The sequence below is a fragment of the Fusarium subglutinans genome (assembly GCF_013396075.1).
Source record: "Fusarium subglutinans strain NRRL 66333 chromosome Unknown NRRL66333_c0000001, whole genome shotgun sequence".
NCBI lineage: Eukaryota > Fungi > Ascomycota > Sordariomycetes > Hypocreales > Nectriaceae > Fusarium > Fusarium subglutinans.
The window spans coordinates 418,033-438,880 of record NW_023502064.1 but is presented as its reverse complement, the minus strand read 5'-3'; the positions used below and the strand labels follow the sequence as shown (position 1 = coordinate 438,880).

Genomic DNA, 20,848 nt, shown 5'->3' with positions numbered 1-20,848 from the left:
TGAGGACATGATGTTGTGGTGCTTGACTACCAAATCTTTTCACACCACATTGCGACCAACGGTGAAGATAGAGATGGACGTAATACTCTAGTTCCACCTCCGAAGCCAACAACTCTTGCATGGAGATTGGGCTTTCGTGGTTGAGCGAAGCGCGCGATTCAACGATATACACACGTGATGACTAAGTTGGCGCGCGGATAAAGACCGAGTCCATCAGTCAGCGATTTCCAATCTCGTTGACTTTTTCCATTGCGGATATGGGCGGCTTGTGAGTGGTCCAGAGGGTTCCTAATCTGGAGACATCATGAGGTAGACTCTTCTGTTTTTGTATATCATTAGTGAGATTTTCCGTGTCTTTGTCCTTGTTTTTCTCTGGTAATATTCTTTTGTCAATTAATAATGAGAGCTATTTGGAGGTTGCAACACTGTAAAAACGTCAAACCTCTAAACAAGACCAATTCTCAGACATTGCCACTTGGACTGTTCTCGATACCCTCTTTGCGTTTTCGGGTGGCTATATCCGCGAAATCTCATATTTTGACTGCTCCTTTCTTCACATCTTCAGGTAATCACCAGCAGCAAACAGTCATGTCTGAATCAAAACCTCAAGAAGAGGCAAAGCCTATTGAGACTGTTGAGACAAAGACAGAGGAGGAGTTACCACCGCTGTCAGACCATGACTTCAAGATATATAACCGAGCGGCCGACCACATGGAATATTTTGTAAGTCTCGCTTGCATATATCTCACCAGTTATTGTTAAGTATAGACCTAATGAATGCAGCACAACAACTTTCGAAGATCATGGAACCTCCTATGGAATGCCTGCACCAACAACCGTCGGCCCCAAGGCATGTCACTAAAGCAGTTCATCATGGAAGGTCTCCAGTTTGCCGAGCATCTCACCATGCACCACAACATCGAGGAGACGTACATCTTCCCCGTGCTAGCCAAGAAGATGCCCGAGTTCCGAGGAGGACGCGCTGAACTTCTCCGCCAGCACAAGCAGATCCATGCAGGGCTGGGCCATTTTGAGGAATACCTCAAGAAATGCAGGACGGGAGACGCCGAGTTTGAGCTCAGTGTGCTCAAGACAAAGATGGAGACTTGGGGCGAGGTGCTGTGGAAGCATCTGGACCAAGAGGTTGAGACGTTGGGGGCGAATAATATGAGGAAATACTGGACCAAGGAGGAGGTGATGAGATTGCCGATGTGAAAGAGCCTATGCTTATTATTTAGCGGTACTGTTGATATAGATTGTGCCATATGTAAAGGATTAGGGAGATACTTGATGCTGTTGAAAGATGTCTATGTAAGTGGGATACAAAGACTCTGATTCTTGGCCATTTAAGTCAGGTCGAATGTATAAATAACTATTCACAAAATGAAATACAAATTAAACTATTTGATAAACTATTTAATAAACTGTCAACTCGAGAGTATTTCTTTTGTTAGTCGTAGGTTTACACGCGCGCTTAGAGTGTGGATCCTACGGTTTTGTAGGTAAGTGAGTGGGGATAATTGATATTCCATCCGTCCACATCTCGAACCAATTTTCGAGCATCATCGCTATCGATCGACGCCCAGCGACAGGCAGGCAAGATGATGCGCCAAAGTATTAGACCCTTGCGGGCTTTTTCGGTATGAAACCTACGACAAAATCACTCTCAATTGGCTCTTGAGCTAACATTTGTGCCAGTCCGAGGTGTCATGGATCGCCCGCCGAACACAGGCCTCACTGTACGTCAACTCGCTACGACGATCGATTGCACGACCATAAATATTGACTGATTTAGGGCCAAGCCTGGAGATCTGATCCCAAACAAAGTGGAGGAGTCTCAACCAGAAAAAGCTCCTGAACCCCGATACCCTCGCTCCCTCCAGGCCCTACACCTCAAGCCTCTAAAGCGCGAGGCCCAGCACGGCATCCCCTCGTGCGACCTCCAGCTCCGATCCTTCAGCGTCCAACCCCTCGAATTCTTCTCCGACTTCGCCCTCCGCGCCGCCTACTACCTCGGCCTGCCCGCCTACGGCCCCGTGCCTCTCCCCCGTATCACAGAGCGCTGGACCGTGCCCCGAGACAACTTCATCTTCAAGAAGTCGCAGGAGAACTTTGAGCGAAAGACGCTGCGGCGGCTTATCCAGATCCGCGACGGGAACCCCGAGACGGTGCAGCTGTGGCTGGCATACTTGCGCAAGCACCAGCTCTACGGCGTGGGAATGAAGGCCAACATGTGGGAGTTTAGCGAGCTGAGCGTTGGGAAGAAGATGGATGCGCTGCCGGAGGCGGAGAAGGGCGAGATTGATGCCAAGTGGTCGCATCTTGGACAGACAAAGACGATTGGTACTGTGGAAAAGGTTGAGGAGTTGCTGAACCAGCGGAGGTTCCGTGAGGCTGCTGGCCTGAGGGTTCCTCCTACGACGAGCGTGTAAGAATGAGTTTGAAGTCTTCGTACTGTGGTCCTGAGAAGTGGCCGGCGGAGGAGGACTTTATGTGTACAATAGCCCATAGAAGGCTCCAATTTTGTAAAATCAACGTTTGGAATGACAAAAGTAATCTCTGACGATTGAAGCGAGTTGGAATATCATTCTGGTGATGTACTTAGTGAGGCTACAACGCCACAACACCAGCAAATAATTATCTCAGACCCCCAATCACACCCTTAGACAGTAGCAAATGAAATAATTACTATAGTTCCTCATATTTCGGTAGTTGCCGGGGACAATCTTGAGCCTTTTCACAACACGAAGAAAGGCGCCCCGGTAGATGCATACACAACAATCTCGAACCACTCACGACTCAACCTCAGTCTCAATTCAATCTCAACATGACTTGGAATCTCTCGAGCCACAGACTCAATTCCTTCCATTGAGCATCACACATCCCATCAAACATGTTAAAATCAGCAATTACAAAACCTCGAGTGATTTTCTCGGGCATTCAACCAACGGGCATACCTCACCTAGGAAATTATGCCGGCGCACTTCGACAATGGGTTAACCTACAAGAGAGCCATACACAAGACAAGCTCATCTACTCTATTGTAGATCTCCACGCTATAACAACACCCCAGCCAGCGGATGTACTAAGGAAGAGCAAGAGGGAGGCACTAGCTGCCTTGTTGGCCATCGGTATTGATCCCGAGAAAGTGACTCTGTTCTATCAGTCTTCTGTGAGAGATTCTACACCACCAACTCGCTATCTCATTACTGACGATGGCGGCAAAGGTGCCCGCTCATTCAGAACTCATGTGGATTCTCAGCTGCACAGCATCCGTTGGGTATCTATCAAGAATGACACAGTGGAAGGTCAGTGTACACACCAAAATATACCAACGCCAACTAACTCTCATTCAGAGCAAACTCAATATAAGTGACAAGTCCAACATGAACGACAAAGCAGCCAGCAACCTTAAGCTCGGCCTGTTCTCCTATCCCGTCCTCCAAGCTGCCGATATTCTTGTACACAGGTTCGTGGTGTACTCATTCTCAGCACAGGACTGGCTAAGCTGACACTCATGTCTTTAGAGCAACTCATGTTCCCGTTGGAGAAGATCAAAGACAACATCTCGAGTTTGCGCGAGAGTGTGTAACAAACTTCAATGCAGCTTATGGCAACCATCTAGTATCCCCCCAAACTACCACCTGTAAGTCCAAGCTCTCACCTTTGGTCCTGTGACACAGATTAACATGCTATGTACAGCGCCTGTGCAACGGGTAATGTCTCTCCAGAACCCAACAGAGAAAATGTCAAAGTCCAGCAAGTCACCAAAGTCACGAATCAGCATCACCTCCTCACCTCAAGAGATCAAGGCCAAAATCAAAGCCGCAACAACAGACTCCATCCAGGGCATAAGTTACAACAGAGAAGAACGACCTGGAATCTCGAATCTACTGGATATTATGGCCATTTTTGATCCTGAGGGTAGGAAGGCCCAGGAGCTCGGAGAGCAGTATAGCGACCTTTCACCTAAGCAGCTTAAGGAGATGGTTAGTGATGCTGTCATTGGTGGTCTAGATGGTATTCGTGATCGGTATACCGAGCTGCTGGATAAAGGGGATAAGTACCTCGATTCGATTGAGGCAATTGGCGCTGAAAAGGCACGAAAAAGTGCCGAGGCAACCATGCAGGTTGTCCGAAACGCTGTTGGGCTATAAAATATTTCATGTAAATCACTTGTACATTAACAATTGCTTCTCTGAAGTCTACGGCAACAAAATGACGAGCTGTGTCTCTCAGAAGAGAAGATAGAAGGTTACTCATAGATCCACAGACCCAACTGATCAAACCCAGATCGTTATAAAGTTAATGCGGAGATCACTTGGTGAAGATTCATCTTTCCATATTATGATATGTATTTGCAGGATAAGCAACGTCCCCAAACTCTCATGCCCAAGGTATCTTCATGTGCTAATTTTGGTCTAAACATCCTAGTACTTGATCTAAATTGTCTTCCTATTTACTTGTTGTAACTCCTGTTTTATTCATGAGGCGTAAGCAAAATTCGAGCCTCGCGCCGACTGCCAAAAGTCTCTGACGACCTGATTTGTGGCCTTGGCTCCCCTAAGACTGTGACATGGTCAGTGGTGTATAAAAGAATGAGATGGAGTTTGGACGGCAGTTATGCCGGATATTCCAAGGCGGGGCGTTTGAAAGGAGGAGGAATGCTGTACCTAATGATCTTCTTCAAGAACATCGATTTGTCCTGGGGAGTAACCTTTGTACTAGGAAAGGTCTCATGTGTGAGACCAGCCTCAAGCCAGCTCTTGGCCATGGGGTACCGATATACCAGCTTCTTGAGGGGCTCACTCAACTTGTCTAGCTCACTTCTGGAAGCATTGCCCCCAAGGTTCCTAGCAAGAGTCCGCGAGAGCAAAGGTCCCAGCATTTGCATAGCCTGTTGGGCAACATCATTGAGCTCCTGCGACTCATACTTGATGCTGACAAAGGTAGCCTATTGCCTGATGTTAGCTTTGGTGATGGCGCCCAATTTTCAACGGCACATCTTACCCAGAACTCTGCTGCACTTGCTTTGGGGAGTGGCTCCTTTCCGTCCAATACCTGAAGTGTGAAGAGAAAGAAGAATTCGGCAGCATCGGAAGGCTGGAGACGAAGTAAAGTAATGGGGCGCTTGTTTAAAAGGCGTGTTACAAAGTCAATGCCGTTTTGTGTAAGTTCGGTGTCTACCTCGTAGTCTATCGTGAAGTTGATGGTTAGGTGAGTACTAGGCGTTGGTGGCAGAACTTACTAGGCAGCTGTTTTAGCAATCCAATCACCCAGAGGAGCACAGAGTTTAACATGTCTTGCTGGTGGTCGAGTCCGTCGTGTTCCAGGGAGCTGACGAAAGAGCAAGCAGTCTTGACGAGCAGGCCAACTCTTGGTGTTTGAAGGTTCTGGTTCGTCAGGTACTGTGCAACACTCTGTGGTGGCAGTACAAAGGGACCAGGTTCAGATTCGGAGAACCCACTGCGTAGGACACTGCAGATGAGCTCAACAACCTCACCGCTGGTGTTGAACGCCTCTTGAATCTGGCTGACCATCGACATGATACTTCCTTGGAGCTGAGCGAGGTGAGGATCCACGACTCGAGTGCTGACCCTGCTACTCTCCAGATCAACCGATAACTCGGCTGGGGCTTGGAGGCCTTTCCCAATGCTAGCCAGACATCTCAGAGACTTCAGTGCAGTATGAAGGGCAGGAGTCTCATCGGGGGCAGCATATGAGCAGGCGTAAACAGCACAGCATGGCATAGGGCTGCCGTCGTAGGATCTCAGAAGGTCTAGAGAATGCTGGACATCAGTCTGAACAAACTCGAGAAGGCGGCCACACGCTAGGTATTTCTGGTTTGATACAGGCATCGCTTGAATGACTGATGCAATGCCACCGACTACCTTCTCGCTTGCTCCACAGTCAAGTCGTCTTCCAGATACTAGGCTATGATACTCGTTGAGAAAGCTGTTGGCTTCTGTATGAAGATATCCGCGACAGGAACCGCATAACCTGTGAATGGACTTTGCTGCCGCGTTGGCCATTGCATGTTCTCCGACCACGCCAAAGATGAAGTTGAGCACGGGATGCAGCTCAGAAACATTGCGTTCGAAGTACTCTGTATAGCGGGCAATGAGAGAGACGCATGTTTGCTGAACCTTGGGAGGAATCTCGGACTGGCCTGAACGCAGGATAGCGAACAGAGATGACTTGAAGACCACGGAGAGGGCATCGTCACCTCTGTTTGTCTCGCTGATACAATCGGCAAGTCCACCCAGACAGAAGGCCGCTGCTTCGAGCTGAGGCCACGACGATTCAGACAAAGCTTTCAGAACAAGGTCCGCAAAGGTAGAGACGAGCTGTGGTCCCACCAATGTAAATGCGGACTGAAGAAGATCGACTACATCCTTTCTTGCGTCATGGAAGCTTATCCGTTCGCTCGAGTCCCACGAGTGGAATTCCTCGGCAGGCGGGTATATGATTTTCTGCCATGCATTCGAAACAGCTTGCAGAAGGTGGGATCGAGCTCGAGGAACCCAGGTTCCCGCTGACTCCTCGTCTGAGTACGTTAGATCAGTCAAGGTCTCAGCATACGTCAGCCAGAACTCGAGAGCTGGGACAAAGATCCTGTCCTCCTCGACAACATAACCTCGAGCAGCGAGTAGACCGCATAGATTTGAGAGCAGTTTCTCACTCCTGCTGCCACCAGTTTGCATGAATCTCTCTATCTTCGCCTCTCCAAAGGCTAACAAGAGCAGGCCGTATTGCAGAGAGTCAAACTCAAAATCTCCTTGCACTAATTTCTCGTAGCGACGCTGAGACCAGGGGGAGTCAAAGAGCTGAGCGAGATTGTCAAAATGGGTATCGCTCAGAAACATCAGGCAGTTGGATAACAGATCGACCATTAGTTCGACTGACACGCTGTAAAGTTGGTCAACTGTCAAGGAGGTGATTACTGCCGTGATCAAGGGTCCGATGGGTTCCGAGAGTCTTGTATCCTTGGACGATGACTTTTGAGCGAACCATACCCACGACTGCATTTTTCGTCAGTGAACTTCAGGAGAGAAGACTGTGTGTGTTTACCTGTAGGCACCGTATTGCGTCTTCATGAGCCTCCTCCGTTGTCGTTTGTGGTGACATGCTGCGACTCATCAAAGCCACTGCATCGGAGCTATTCTCCAAGATGGAACCATAGATACCAACGCTGCCATCATGTTAGCCGCGAACAGAGCAGTCGAGCATGAAGCGGTGCGGCAGGTACATACTTTTGCACGGAGTTGAGGTTGATTTTGGCAACCTCCTCGAAGACGTTGGTCAGTACCCAAAGAGCAGCCTGTGCTTGTGATGGTTCCATGCGCTCCATAAGCGAAACAGTATCAGGTCCCTCATCGGGGGCACTTGGTAGACACGACTGGCCTGAGACTAAGCAGAATATGAGATGGCGGATGAAACGACTCCATAGTTGGTGAAAGTTGACGTAAAAGGTCGCAAGGGCTGATGCGAGTTTCCGGGCTACCAACGGTGAGCTTCGACTGCGCAGCGTATCCAGGTAATGATTAATCAATAACAATAACAGCTCAGATGCATCTTCAGGCGAGAGGGATGAACTGCAGAGAGAGTGAGTATTAGTGAGAGGCCAGTAACGACAACAAAGACACGAATGAAAGGATGAATACCTCTCGTTGTTGAGTTTGATGACGATGGTGAGTGCGCCAAAGAACTTGACCTGCTGATCAGGCTTCTCCAATAGGATACGAGCAAGACCCCAAGCTTCAGGAGTGCCTTGAAGGCGAGATAAGGTTGCTTGTGTCTGAGCGATCACATCGGGAGGATTCGGTTGGTACAGTGAGAGAATGAGCTACAGAGAGAGAGAGAAAAGTTAGTCGAGACGATGCAATTTGCTGCGCTTCACTTCACGACAGCAGAAGCTTCTCCTGTATTGGTTCAAGCGCAAGAAAGAACAGAATCGATTATACATACTCTCTCAACTTCTGCTGGGTCTTGGGCCATCGTTGAAAGGATTGTGTAGTCTAGGTCACTCGAGCAAGCGATGCGATCACTGGGCTCTCATGCCCCGCCGTAAGATAGGTACTGTACCTAGAGTGAAGGCTGGTGGGGGTTGAAAAATGACAGCCACAATGACCGTGAAAGGAAGAAAAGTTACAAGTATCTTTATCCTTGATTGTTAGGCCCTTAGGTACTACAGCATTCGTCTTACGGATAAACGAATAGGGACATCACTCAGACAAGCATCATTGTTTGACAATATTATTATTTAATTACGTTTACGACGTTGCGCTACAACGTTCTTGTAGAAAGCCTTCTTTCCACTGGTCTTTTGCTTCTGGATGCCAGCGTACTTGTCGGTGAACTTGTGACTATCAAGGTCCCGTGTGACCTCCTCGAGGAGAGTCTTCTTCCTCTCCTTGCGCGTCAGTCTCGCGCTGAAGAACTCGGTCGGTCCGGCGATGATCTCGCCGACCTGGGAATATTCGGGAGCGCTCGCGCGGAGGTTCTTCTTCTGGTGCTTGGGGTCCAGGATGCCTCGCATGCGGAGGACTTGCCACTCTCGCTTGAACTCGGGGGTCATGTTCGTCTTGGGCAGATCGAACCACTCAGGGCCTGCGGTAGACTATTGCGAAACCTGTTAGCCATGTCTGTTCGGCAGCGAGTGTCCTGCATTGATGTGCTAAAGTGTTTGCGCAAGGTAAAAGTCAGAGTAACTATGATATAAAGAGATCATGTTGTCATGGTCCTTTGATCCAAAACGGATACTGTCCCATGTCACAAGGTTTGGGATAAATTTTCTTCATGCAAAGTGGCAAACGAACGGAATAGACTTGGAGGGAGCTTGTTTTCTTACCTTTTCCTTGGCCTTGAGTCCCAATTGCGGTTGAGGTGGTGCCCGAACAGTCAGGCCATCTTTCTTGCTGCTGCTGTCGGAAGAGTTTTGCTGTTTGACATGTTTTGTTGTCGCGGCGTCGCCAGCGACTACAGCATTTGAGGTTGTGGAAGAGACGATAGCAGAAGCAGAGCCGTCTTTCAGGCGCTGCTCAGCCTTGCGCAGCAGCTCATCGACCCGATCATCTAAGATGTCTGTCATGGTCTGCTGTCGACCGAGAGGAAGAAGAGAAGAGAAGTGAAGAGGACTAGAAACGAGCGCGTAGAAATAGTTGAGAGATGGCAGAAAAAATGCAGTGGAGACAGATCAGGAGCCCCACTCTGGCCGCTTCCACCTCATTGCTCTATAGGTACCTTACTTACCTTAGGTACCTTACCTTAAGGTAGATCAAAGTACCAGGGAGTACAAGGTTTGATGAGAACACGATATGATTTTTGTCCAATATAATAAACTTCTACCACAATTTTTACAAGATGTGGTTGGCTACCTAGCTATTAAGATTTAGGTATCTCTATTCGTGACCTCAGCCTTATACTCAGGAGGGAGCTCGTCATGTGGCATGCGAATCATTGGCCAATCAATGCGCAAGACACCTAGGCCAAGCCCCATATATATACCTACGTTAGGCACCTTACGTCAAAGGTGCTCTCTCTCTGTTCCAAGTCAAGGGACATTTTTACTCCCCCACCTCAGCTTCATATATCCACCACATTTCTATCATGGAGAACAACCCAGCAGCAAGCCGTACGAGGCCTGTCTATGACTCCGCTCAAGGCGGACACTATGGCGCCAGCGCTGCGGTAAGTCAAACTCCCTTCCTTGCTCATGATGTGACGCGATGCGACGCGACGCGATAGCTTCAATCTCTGCTGTAGACATGCCGCTAATAACTTGCTTAGCTCGCGGCTCAGGGCTTTGCGCCCAGTGAGCTTTACACCGGTCCTTGGGCAAATGTAAGTCATCATACCATACCATACCACTGTAGGTTGTAAATGATTGCGCTGACCGGGTGGTGCTTTGCCAGGTGCATCAAGGCCTCACGGGCCAGTACAAGGACATCTTGACTACATACTGGCAACACACCATCTCCTGCCTCGAAAACGACAACCACGACTTCAAGCTCCATCAGCTACCGCTAGCGCGCATCAAGAAAGTTATGAAAGCCGATCCCGACGTCAAGATGATATCTGCCGAGGCCCCGATCTTGTTCGCAAAGGCTTGCGACAACTTCATCACAGAGTTGACCATGAGGGCATGGATTCATGCCGAGGAGAACAAGCGCCGTACTCTCCAACGCTCAGACATCGCATCCGCTCTCGCCAAGTCCGACATGTACGACTTTCTGATCGATATTGTCCCCCGCGAAGAAGCATCCAGCCATGCCAAGCGGACCCAGACCGCAGTTGCTCAACCTGCACCTGCTGGTCAGGCTCCAATGTCAGGACAACAACACACGATGACCCAGGCGCCCAACCAAGCCCATCCAATGGGTGCTGATTACATGGCTGGGCATGGCCTCGCTCCCGATCAAGACTACCGCAATCAGCCCAACATGTATCCCGACCAATCAGTGCCTAACCCCCAGGCCGCATACGGTCAGACCCAGCCTATGCACCCATACGGCAACATGGGCGACATGTATCCCTACTCAGCCATGCCACCACAGCAGACAAGCATGCCCAACGAAGAATTTGAGCAGTAGAGCCCTTCAACTTCCGTGAAGGAGCTGAAGGAGCTGCTAAGTCCGCTCACACACCTTCATGACATGGTGGAATAAAGGCGCAGTGAAGAGCTGGAGGAGCTTCTAGAGCGGTTATGGTATGGATATGGGTATGGAGGGACTACGAACTTCATTCTTCTTAGCAGCGATTCCCCAAATATGATTTGATATGACATTAAACGCCCTTGTCCTCTTTCCCATCTATGTGACACTTGATGCAAGAGTAGGGGAAACCAACACCCATCATTTCTTATTGCTCTGGCTTTCACCATCCGCCCTGCCCGAGAACTCCCAATGGACTCATTATCGTCGCAGTACTACATCATGTTCGGTTTATACCAAATCGTGAGGAAAAGTTGGCCAGCGGCGCGCTTCTAACGGGGCTCGCGGTAATGGGCGTCAACCTGCAGTTGGTTAGCAACGTGAAAGACTGATCGCAATTTGATTTGACATACTTCTCCAATAGCATTGGTCCGTTGAGGGCATCTACACGTCCGTATTTCTTGTTACGCGTAGAAATGTCAAAGAACTCGTCTTGGTTATCCGTCTGGAGGAGAGCAATGGTCTGTGCCAGCTCATCCAAGTTCTCTCGAAGCATCTGTCCGTTCTCTAGACTGCTGACGAACTGGACGAGATAATCTACGTCTTGTGCAAGAGCGGCTACGCCGTTGGGATTTATGTGCTTCACGTCAGGAGAAAGGGGGAGGGCCTGGAGAGTCAGCAGGTGCATATTTGCAGCAGGAGGAGTAGTACGTACGAGAATCTTTTCAGCTGTGTGGCTCAGAGCGTCAAAGTAAATAAGTTCCTTGATCTCTCGAGGTAAACCAAGAAGAGTCGAGTTCATAATGTTGGACAGGTACCGCGTCAAAGTCTGCATATAGTTGCTGGGTTCCTTTTCCACTGTCGATGCCGTCCTAAGACCAGTTAGACCTGCCGCAAAGGATCAGCTAAAGAACATACCATTCATATTCGGCTGTTTCAATCAGGTCATCGATCTTGGAGTTGACAAGCTCAAAAATTCTCTTCTCCGCCGTCTTCTTGTTGTTGCGGAACGAGTCGGTGGCTTTAAGCTTGACTGGGCCGCCGGCTGAAGTTGATGAGCGTGCACGAATGAGTAATTGCTCAAGCTCTTGACAGGCAATCTCGAAGTGCTCCAAGTTAATGAGAATTTGGACGATCTGGCCCAGGTATTGAGAGCTCAGACGCTCTACTAACGACTTGCAGACCTTTTCTGTAAGAAGTTCGTCAAGCGACTATCGAAGATGTGAGCAACAAACTTTGTGCGTGAAAAGAGTGCCGTACCTTTTTGAGCGTTTCATCAATGACATTGGGATGTTGGAAGTGGTCATCTGAAAAGAAGTAGAACTGATTCAGGAAGTTCCTAATGTCTATACAACATAAAGGATACATCTGCGAGAACGGGAGTACGCATGGGTACCTGTTTTGTTAGCATGGATTGGCTGCAGTCAGGCTGAGAGAACTTACGTGAGTTGATCTGTTGGCTTCTCTTGAGTGAACCAACTGACATTGACAACCTTTTCGTACTCTTCTGGTGTATTGATGGCCATTGGCATGTAGTCATCCGTGGACACTATCTGGTGGCTTGTCAGTAAATGGCAACGATAGGGTTTGTGCAACACTCACCTCCTGGAAGTCTACGCTAAAGCGATTCTTCAATAGCTCGGCATACTTGTCGAACAGCTTCAGAAGGAAGTTGTCCAGCATTGTGACTGTATATCCCCAGCCCTGTATACGTTAGCAAAGCCGTGGCAAATTGCGGTTACGCGCTGGGCATCAAGATTGTCGCACCTCCATCGTTTGAATGAAAAGAGCAATGATGGTCTTGATCTTGATCAAGGCCTCAGCATTCTCGATATCACTTAAAGCTTTTGAGGTGAGGTTTATCACAGCAGTGCACATGGATTCCCACAGCTCTTCAACCTTTGCGTCATGTTAGTTCAAGCAACCACATACAAGACTGTCTAAACTCACATCGTTCGCTGAGCGCAAATGTGGAACCCTTTGCATGGTCGCCTTTTCGACGATGGCGAATCCTGCTATTCCTTCCAGCAAACTACTCAAAGATTGCTCATCCTCCGCCAAGAGTTCAATAAACCCAGGGAGTAATAGGTCCTTTTGTTGACGTCGAGTCGCACCGTATTCTGATCTGAACTTCTCAAGCTGACCCAGGGCCTCATGAATATGAAGCGCTTCGAGCAAAGGGGTGAAGTCTACTTGTAATTCCTCGTTATTCAACACATCAAAGTCTTCGTTTTCGTCGCTGACAAGCTCAATGGCCGAGTTCAGCTTGAAATTGGCCAGAAATGGGTCCTCTTCTATTCTCTTTTTTTGTCGAGTCCTCCTCATTTCAGTATGGTAGAATGCGACCTCGCCCAAGAACTGAGATGTCTCTCGTATACGAAATAGCCATGTATTTAGGTCTGTCATAACCGCTTCTGAGATCGCTTTCTGGGACGCGGGTATAGATTTTTGGATGACATCGGCCAGCCGATGCTGCGTAGAATAGCGATTTTGGATGATGGGAACAAGATGTTCATTTTGAAGATCGTCAAGGGATTTGAGAGCGGCATAGTAGTTCTTGCGACGAACTAGTTCGTGAGCATTATTGACGGCGCGGAGGATGGTAAGGGAGTCGTTCAGGGCGCTGGTCGCATCGGCGATGTTTTGCCTGACAGCAGAAGTGTTGACCAGAGCTTCCTTTTGTATAGCCAGCTTCTTCGTGCTTTCAGCGATTGACTCGTTCAGACTCAAGATCTCTTGCGTCAAGGCCACAGTCTCGGCTCGAACGGTCTGAAGGTGATTGATGGAATCGAGGAACTCCTCATGCCTGGTAAGACCGATGCGCTCGATTTCAGCTTCACGCTCTTCGTAGTACCGACTTAGGCATTGAGTCAAAAGGGGTGTTCGGTTCGAGTGTGTGGCATCTTTGAGGACGGGTATCAACTGATCGAGGAACTCGGCATCAGAGGATGCGAGGATGACCTGAAGAGGTGACAGGTTAGCGCATTATTCTGTTACGATCGTGGAGAGGCGGGAGTTGTACATGCGGAACAGCGGACGCATAATCGTCCACAGCAGGCGGACGTCGCGGCATGCCTATAGCCTTCGTTCGTATCGTTAAAGCTATCAGCGATGAGGGTATCGTCTTAGTCTTCGCGTGTCGCAAGCTGCCCTGAAGCTCCCTCCCACTAAGACCAAGTGACGCTTAGGCTTCAGGATAAGATAAGATAACAACTGTCACTGCCACAGCGCCTCACAAGCCTCGTTCCCATTTGTGTAGGCTTACTTAAGCCGACACTCCACTCAGAACTACATGGGATCAGGAGAGTGTATTCGATATGTAGAAGCAGATAACTATCGAAATAACATGTTCTGTACTCATCAGAATATGACTTGAATTTTCCTATTTTTTAAAGTCTGTTATTACTTGCGAGATACCCGCATGAAGGTTCTTTAAAGTGGTGATTGTTCTTTACTGTCTACGGATTGAACCATGTCTTCCCATGAAACTCATTAAGATTGTGGCTACACGGCTCCAAAAACACGGCTAAATCAGCTTCAAATAAAAGAACTAAGTTAAAAGCCACAATAAACAGCATGGTTATCACATCATAATAAAGAACGGCTTTATTCTCTGAGAGAAGCGCAATGTTGACGGAGTTCTAGAAGGAGATGATATAGGGTAAGAACCATATCAAGGAAGTATGTTTGCCTGCAATGCAGGACACGAACTCTTCATCAAAGTATGGGCTTAGTAGAGTAGAACTCATACTATTATGCTAGTAGAGCATAGAAAAGCAAAGTTGATCACATGTGACAACAAAACATGACCTTAAGAAAGACATACAGGGAGTTCCCAGAATAACATGGCACCTTACTCATACGGAAATATTCCGATGCAATAGAGGGACTGCTTATCTCTGTCCCAGCATGATACATTCACCTGCAAAGCTGGCGCTAGACCGAGCCATATTTCAACCAAACAGTTGAGTCGCATCGGTGTAGAACTCACACTTCTCTAGCCGCTATGAACGATAGATCTATTCTTATGGCGGAAGCAGTTACTGCTTAGGGGAACTAGCTGGAAGCTCTACTGTAGTGATATTGAACTTGCTTGAACTATCGGCGTCTCTTTTGACCAGTCTTCATTATCTGTGTTGTGTTAGTACTGGGCCTGCGCCGTACATGCTGTGAGAATGGATCGCTGCATGTCCCAAGCCCTACCGGGGAAGTGGTAGTTGTGACTGTGAGAGTAGCTTATAAGCTGATGGTCAAGCGTGCAGCGGCGAGGCCAAGTTTTGCAACAAAAACGAGGAGGCAAAGAGCATAAATCTCTTAAAATGCTCGTTAAGATAATCCCAAGCCGCAAATGAACGCGGGGGGGGGGGGGGGTTTCGAGCGATCTCTGCCATCGAAGCTATGTCGCAACGGCATGGAGAACTACCTGAATTGTGCTTGAGAAGAGACGACCGAAATGGTCATACAAAGATGCTCCCAGTGTATGTATGGCAGGCAAACTGATTTGGGGATACTGGAGACTAGATGTGGGTGTTTTGACAGGCCAATTCGGGAACTCTATGGGACAGTGTCGTAAGCTAGAGGCTTTTGCCCCATCAATGCTGGAAGACAAGACCTCAGGCCCTGGTACTAGAAGCGCAGACGGTATTCGTGTGTATTGGCAAGCTATGACGTTAGGAAGGTGAAGTGAGAACTGGCGTTGGATGTTCGTCTACATGGTCATTGTCGCTGTAAAATCTGCTTCTATTCAGAAATTAGTGCCGGAGACTTGCACAGACGAGCCGAAACCTTTTGGATCTATCCCACCAGACAAGTCGAAAGGGGTGTTCACTGAAAACCGCTGTTGTGATGAAGTCAAGAACTAAACATCTGCTTCTGAGGACACATGTAAGATGCTAGACCAGCCGTATCCCTTTTCTCTTTCGAATCTTATCACTGATGACCATAATGCGAAGTGTTGTTCTTTGGTGGCACTCAACTATCTAGAGCCACCTATGGTGGCTGGCAAGATGGAACATTGAGGAAGGGCCGAAAGCTTTCGAAACAAGTCTTGGCCAAGATTCGCAGGTATTGACCGCCTCGACCGTTAGGGAGGGAAACTGGAGTGACGGAAAGTTTGTGTATGAGCTGTTGCCTAAAGGTTTGAGAACTTATGTTAGTGACAGAAGATGGCGAGGAATCAGGGAGGGAACGAAACAGGACAAACCCTGCACAGCGTTGAAGGGCTTCTTGCTCAGATACATGATCCGAATGGCTGCCGAGGAGGATCATAATTTCTTTCGACTTGAAGACACTCAGATATCGAGTTACAAAAGGACCTCGTAACGACAGGAGCTTAGGGGTACCATAATCCTAGGGCCGGGATAGGCTTCTCAGAACCCAGCCCTTGCCCAACCAACACGAGGCATCTCGGCCAAGCTAGAAAGTAGTCAATTATTAGGCAGAAGTGCCATTCAGACAGGTGACTGAGTGGTGCTCGATTGAAGGGACCATAATGGCTGGACGGCCAAATTTGCTTCGCGACTAACATGATACTTCCTCAGGGGCTGACTTGAGCACCAAGTCGTCGCTCATGCAATTGAGGGACGACAGACCACATCTTGCTATCCTGGGTATGCACTCCGGTCGGATAGCCTGGGCTGAACTGAAATCTACCATGCCGAGGAGAATCGGTAACTCGCTAGTGTTGTGGTCGTGGTCGGGTAATTAGAAATAATTGGCGTGCCCTTTGATGCTCTTGTGACTGGGAAAATGGAGCGTGAGCTTTGCTATCTATCCCATGGAATTTGGCTGTGTGAGATTCGAGGCCCCTGACAGCGCGACCGCCACCACCACCATGTCAGGATATGGCCATGATGCCTTGCCATTTGAAGGCCCTATCAGAAGCCATGCCTTTGATCGCAGTAAAGGGGACCACCAATACCACCAATACAACCAACCCTCTGTTTGTGCGGAAGTATCCAATAATGAGTATCAAAGACGTTTCGGCCCAGTCGTAACCTCTCAGAAACTGTAAAAGGGGTCGTACGACTGGTGTCAGAACTACCCCTGAAGGGAAGTGAAGTACCGGAACCGGCTTGGGGCGCATATATAGAAGAAACAGAGTTCGAAGATCGAAGTATTGGATACGCAACACTGGGGAGAGGCGCATCATGGTCACCAGGACGAAACTAGTGAAGTGTCTGAAGGGCATTAGCAAGATCTGTGACAGAGTGGCGGCTAAGGTTCTTGGATGTACCTTCGGAGCATCTAGCAAAGAGGTTGTTCTGCTGCTGCTAGATGGCGAAGTATTAGGTCCGTTGCAACGGAGTGACTGTGGTAGTACCGAAATGGAGATGCCCATAGTAGTTCCATGCCATAACAGGCAATCGAAGTCAGAGACGCCCTGTAACGTTATTTGGTTTCATCATGTTAAGCTCTTCAGAGCAATGGAACAATGTTAATGCAATTCCACTGCAGTTATGACTGAGAAGATACCATCTCTGCAGTCCATGTGATGGCTCTTGTAGCCTCCACTCACTCTGCATTGGTCAAGCTTTGGTACTGGGGGTAATGAGTTATAGGCGGCCACTCACAATGCCAGTAATCTGAAGTCCCGGGTGCTTGGTCAGTGACAGCGCTGGAGATTCTGTGATGGAAGCCCTGACATGACCGCAGCCTTTTTCAAGATTGGCACGGTGCTATTGCCAAAGATTATGACCCCTGTATGGAAGGCAATACAGTACTGAATGTCGTTGAAAAGGGGCCTTCTACCATAATATGAAGGACTAATTAGCTTGAAAAGCTCCCGGATGCCTGACAGCATATAAAAAGGGTCAGCGCATGGCAACGACCGGCGCTGCCACAAGCCTCAGGACAGTACACACAATGTGTAATGGTATCAAGGGCCCGAAAGATGAAGTGCTATTAGGGGCAGAACTCTAGTCGGAAACAGAACAACGTTTGAGAGCTTCTGAGCTCAGGGGGAATGCTGAGGCATCTTGAAACACCGATGGACATCTGGTAGCTCGAGTCATCAGCTACGACCGGAGAATATGAAGGGGATGCAAATAGTGACCAATGTACCTTGAGAAACCTTGAATCGTGTCAAGGAGTGTGGCTTGGCTCCGAGTGCGCGAGAGCCTGTTACGCTGACGTTGAAGCTGGGCCCCAATATTGAAAGCACAGGAACTTCGACATTTCTGTGATCGCAGACAGATTAAGCGCTATAGACATAAAGCCTATGTAGGACATCATGGCAAAGTGTGTCACGCACCGAGCTCCAGGATCCGTGTGAATACATGTTTCTCTGGAATGAGAGTCTACTTGTGTTGCTCAGAGGCTACAAGCAACCAGAAGGTAACCTTCTTCATGAAAAGTGGATGCGAGTAGCGAATGAATTGTCTTGTTTTGCCAAAGCTGACTACAAGCCATCTGTCGAGGCTGGGATAATGCTGAGGAAGTTCAATCATCTAGGTCTGCGAGATGTTAGGATAGGAGAAAAGGTCGGAGTTGCGTTTCCACGAGGGGTAGCTGAAGAGAACGTACCGGAGCTTGGAGTATATGAAGATCTTGAGCTAATCAGACAAACTTGGGCAAAGAAGACGTCCGAGAGAACTCCAACGACTTGAAGCTACGAATGTCAAAGTTAAGGACATCGACAAAATGACAAGTATGATAGTACTGGAATCGAGTTTCGAGGAAGAAGCGAGAGTGGCAAGGTTGAGCAAAGAGATTGTTGAACTGACTGCTGTGATGGCTTGGTTTGCTACATCTCACAAAGACTGGCTGACCATGGACGGGCAATGTTGGTAGCCAGGTTGGTGCTCAAACAAAAGGGTACCTACCTAGCAAATACGCCTGGGCTTCGGATGGGTCAGCATTGTTTGGTGGGTAGCCCCGTGTAACAGAAGCGAGTTAGGTAGCCCGGCGGGAGGGACAGGGGATATTGGATCCGCTACCATATGCAGCCAGCCCTGGAGCAGTCTGCCCGGATTGCTACAGTTCCTGCTAATACTTTAGTCGTCCAATGTTGAATGACCCACTGGTGAGTGCTCAACACGAAGTCTTGCCTAAGAAATCCTCGAGTTGTAACTGCTTTACCTCCCCACTTTACTTTGCCATCTTAGGAGTTCTTTTCTTTTGCCTCACCCTTACCATCAAAAACGCAAGCCATGTAACAAGAAAACATCTTCCACTCTTATCCCGCTCAAGAGCCTACATTCTACCCCTAGTATTTCATCGGATCGTCACCCATTATCTCATCATCACCCCTTACATTTCGACCCCCCCGTCACTCTATCACACACTCCGGAAAGCTCGACTCCCTGAACTCCCTTCCATCCTCCTGAGTAAGCCTGACGCTCACTATGCTTGGTATGAAGTACTTAACTGACCTGCAGCAGACTTCACTTCACTCTTTGCTGCCAAACATATCACATCCAGCTCTCATCACTCCTGCATGCAGCTGTCAAATATCACACCACGGAGCTACTAGTTAGGTAAGATGAACGCGGATGATTCGAGCTCGTCTCGTCTTCGTCTTACTTTCGTCTGAGCTGTATTAGCGGTACTGACAGTTACTGCTGCAGCACTGGAGCAAGTTTCTACATCGCCAGGAAGAGAGTAGTACATGAACAGACGAGCCAAAATTACAGAAGCCAAAGGTCCCGGTGCTTGGGATCCAAGCTACAGACACAAATACTGTGCAGAAAAAGCTGGCAACCATACACTAAATACCTCACTTCTGACGTCCCCGAGTTCAACAACAGACGCCCACCGTACCGAGAGTGCTTCCCTCCTGGATTTACTTGCCGGCAAACTGCAGTTGCAAGACTCTTCGGCTAGCCATAGGGCTTGGGCAGTCCCTATTTTCGGTAAGAAGAAGGCCTCCTGGCTCTCATCCTGCAGTTCGCTAACGTCAGTTGTGTAGTAGCAGGACCTTGCCACTCCTCCTTGAAAAGCAAGTGTGGCACCTCAAAGGCCAAAGAATTCCCCATCGGCCTACGAACCCGGACATGTTCGAGTGCAATGATTATCTGCACTTCGACCTGGAGCATCCTAGACAGGCAGCTTGTTTACAAGTCTCCGTCGAGGATGACCTGGCCAACAATGGAACTGCATTTAAGTTCACCTGTGTGGAATTTCGAGGCTCGGCCGCCGCTAAGAAGTACGTTGCCAACGTCAAGCTCAAGAGCCTTGAGTTGTCGACAACAACGGAAGATTCTTTGACATCAAAGAGCTGGTGCCTAGGAATACCACAGTACAAGATGATGCAGAAAGGCGGAGATGACATCGCTGGAAACATGAAGAAAGGTGGAGAGCATTTCGGCGCGATGGGGCGGACAGACCCCAAGCAGAAACAAAACGACAACACCCGCCAGTGGAACAGACAAGATCCCCGGCCACCGAAATGTTCGAAACAGACGACTTTCTTGGTTTCGATCTTGAACATCACGAACAGGCTATAATCATACATGAGCCACCACTACCCCTTGACAGCGGCAATGGTCGATACCAATGACCTCCTGTGGTTTGATCTTGAAAACCTGGAGCAGGTAGTCATCGTACCAACTAGGTACAACAGTCGCATTAATATGGAGAGAGATATCAATGAAATCGTGGCAAAGATGAAGGAGAGCCGCGAGCGTTTCTTGGAAATGGGGAGGGACAAGATACTTTAACATCTCTCTTCATATAGATGCGACTGTTGTATCTGGTCGGGACGATTACCACCTGCCCCCGATATGTTCGACACCAACGACTTCCTCCGGTTTGATCTTGAACACCCGGAGCAGGTGGTTATTGTATCAACTACATATAACAGTCGCATCTACATGAATAGAGATGTCAACGAAATTGTGGCAAAGATGAAGGAGAGCCGGGAGCGTTTCACGGAAATGGGAAGATACAAAACAAACCCTTTCCCATGGACAAGTCTGATGCCCTATCGCCATCGTTATTTACATCGTGGAGTCCGTGAATGTGATAATCAAATGGTATTGAACCCGTTAGAGTCGAGCAACTATCTTCCTTTCGACGTGGAGAAACCACAATAGTCAGTCATTATACCGACCAAATACCACGCCCCCTCTATATTTTCTATACTACTTGGCTTGGATAATGACTGTCTGTAGTAGTCTCTAGAGGTCGAAGGGCAGCTATCCGAACCAGATCAAGGCATACCTGAACCCAAAGTCACGAAAAGTAGTCTCGGCCGC

General features: G+C 48.6%; 6 protein-coding genes across 6 annotated transcripts; 4 read left to right on the top strand and 2 right to left on the bottom strand.

Moving 5' to 3' along the window:
* Nucleotides 1-588: 588 nt before the first annotated feature.
* Nucleotides 589-2,432, top strand: FSUBG_143 (30S ribosomal S10 mitochondrial; the record flags this gene model as incomplete). The annotated part of the gene is made up of 4 exons (XM_036679097.1): nucleotides 589-723; nucleotides 784-1,143; nucleotides 1,699-1,739; nucleotides 1,796-2,432. The coding sequence occupies 4 exons, from the start codon at nucleotides 589-591 to the stop codon at nucleotides 2,430-2,432; spliced, it is 1,173 nt and encodes a 390-aa protein (XP_036544281.1).
* Nucleotides 2,433-2,893: 461 nt separating this feature from the next.
* FSUBG_142 (tryptophanyl-tRNA synthetase) lies at nucleotides 2,894-4,157 on the top strand (the record flags this gene model as incomplete). The annotated part of the gene is made up of 4 exons (XM_036679086.1): nucleotides 2,894-3,308; nucleotides 3,403-3,469; nucleotides 3,528-3,646; nucleotides 3,703-4,157. The coding sequence occupies 4 exons, from the start codon at nucleotides 2,894-2,896 to the stop codon at nucleotides 4,155-4,157; spliced, it is 1,056 nt and encodes a 351-aa protein (XP_036544280.1).
* A 327-nt stretch (nucleotides 4,158-4,484) lies between these two features.
* Nucleotides 4,485-9,091, bottom strand: FSUBG_141 (member of the karyopherin-beta family nuclear import; the record flags this gene model as incomplete). The annotated part of the gene is made up of 10 exons (XM_036679057.1): nucleotides 4,485-4,569; nucleotides 4,674-4,954; nucleotides 5,011-5,195; nucleotides 5,249-7,022; nucleotides 7,072-7,192; nucleotides 7,254-7,595; nucleotides 7,665-7,846; nucleotides 7,969-8,018; nucleotides 8,272-8,620; nucleotides 8,852-9,091. 10 exons carry the CDS (start codon nucleotides 9,089-9,091, stop codon nucleotides 4,485-4,487), a joined length of 3,609 nt encoding a protein of 1,202 aa, XP_036544279.1.
* Nucleotides 9,092-9,609: 518 nt separating this feature from the next.
* FSUBG_140 (CCAAT-binding transcription factor subunit aab-1) lies at nucleotides 9,610-10,592 on the top strand (the record flags this gene model as incomplete). Its single annotated transcript, XM_036678949.1, has 3 exons — nucleotides 9,610-9,690; nucleotides 9,790-9,843; nucleotides 9,915-10,592. 3 exons carry the CDS (start codon nucleotides 9,610-9,612, stop codon nucleotides 10,590-10,592), a joined length of 813 nt encoding a protein of 270 aa, XP_036544278.1.
* A 340-nt stretch (nucleotides 10,593-10,932) lies between these two features.
* FSUBG_139 (exocyst complex component sec15) lies at nucleotides 10,933-13,725 on the bottom strand (the record flags this gene model as incomplete). The annotated part of the gene is made up of 10 exons (XM_036678838.1): nucleotides 10,933-11,014; nucleotides 11,066-11,319; nucleotides 11,368-11,524; nucleotides 11,571-11,863; nucleotides 11,913-11,991; nucleotides 12,096-12,205; nucleotides 12,255-12,356; nucleotides 12,420-12,551; nucleotides 12,603-13,613; nucleotides 13,675-13,725. The coding sequence occupies 10 exons, from the start codon at nucleotides 13,723-13,725 to the stop codon at nucleotides 10,933-10,935; spliced, it is 2,271 nt and encodes a 756-aa protein (XP_036544277.1).
* A 5,920-nt stretch (nucleotides 13,726-19,645) lies between these two features.
* On the top strand, nucleotides 19,646-20,098 carry FSUBG_138 (uncharacterized protein; the record flags this gene model as incomplete). The annotated part of the gene is made up of 1 exon (XM_036678728.1): nucleotides 19,646-20,098. The coding sequence occupies one exon, from the start codon at nucleotides 19,646-19,648 to the stop codon at nucleotides 20,096-20,098; it is 453 nt and encodes a 150-aa protein (XP_036544276.1).
* Between the last annotated feature and the right edge of the window lie 750 nt (nucleotides 20,099-20,848).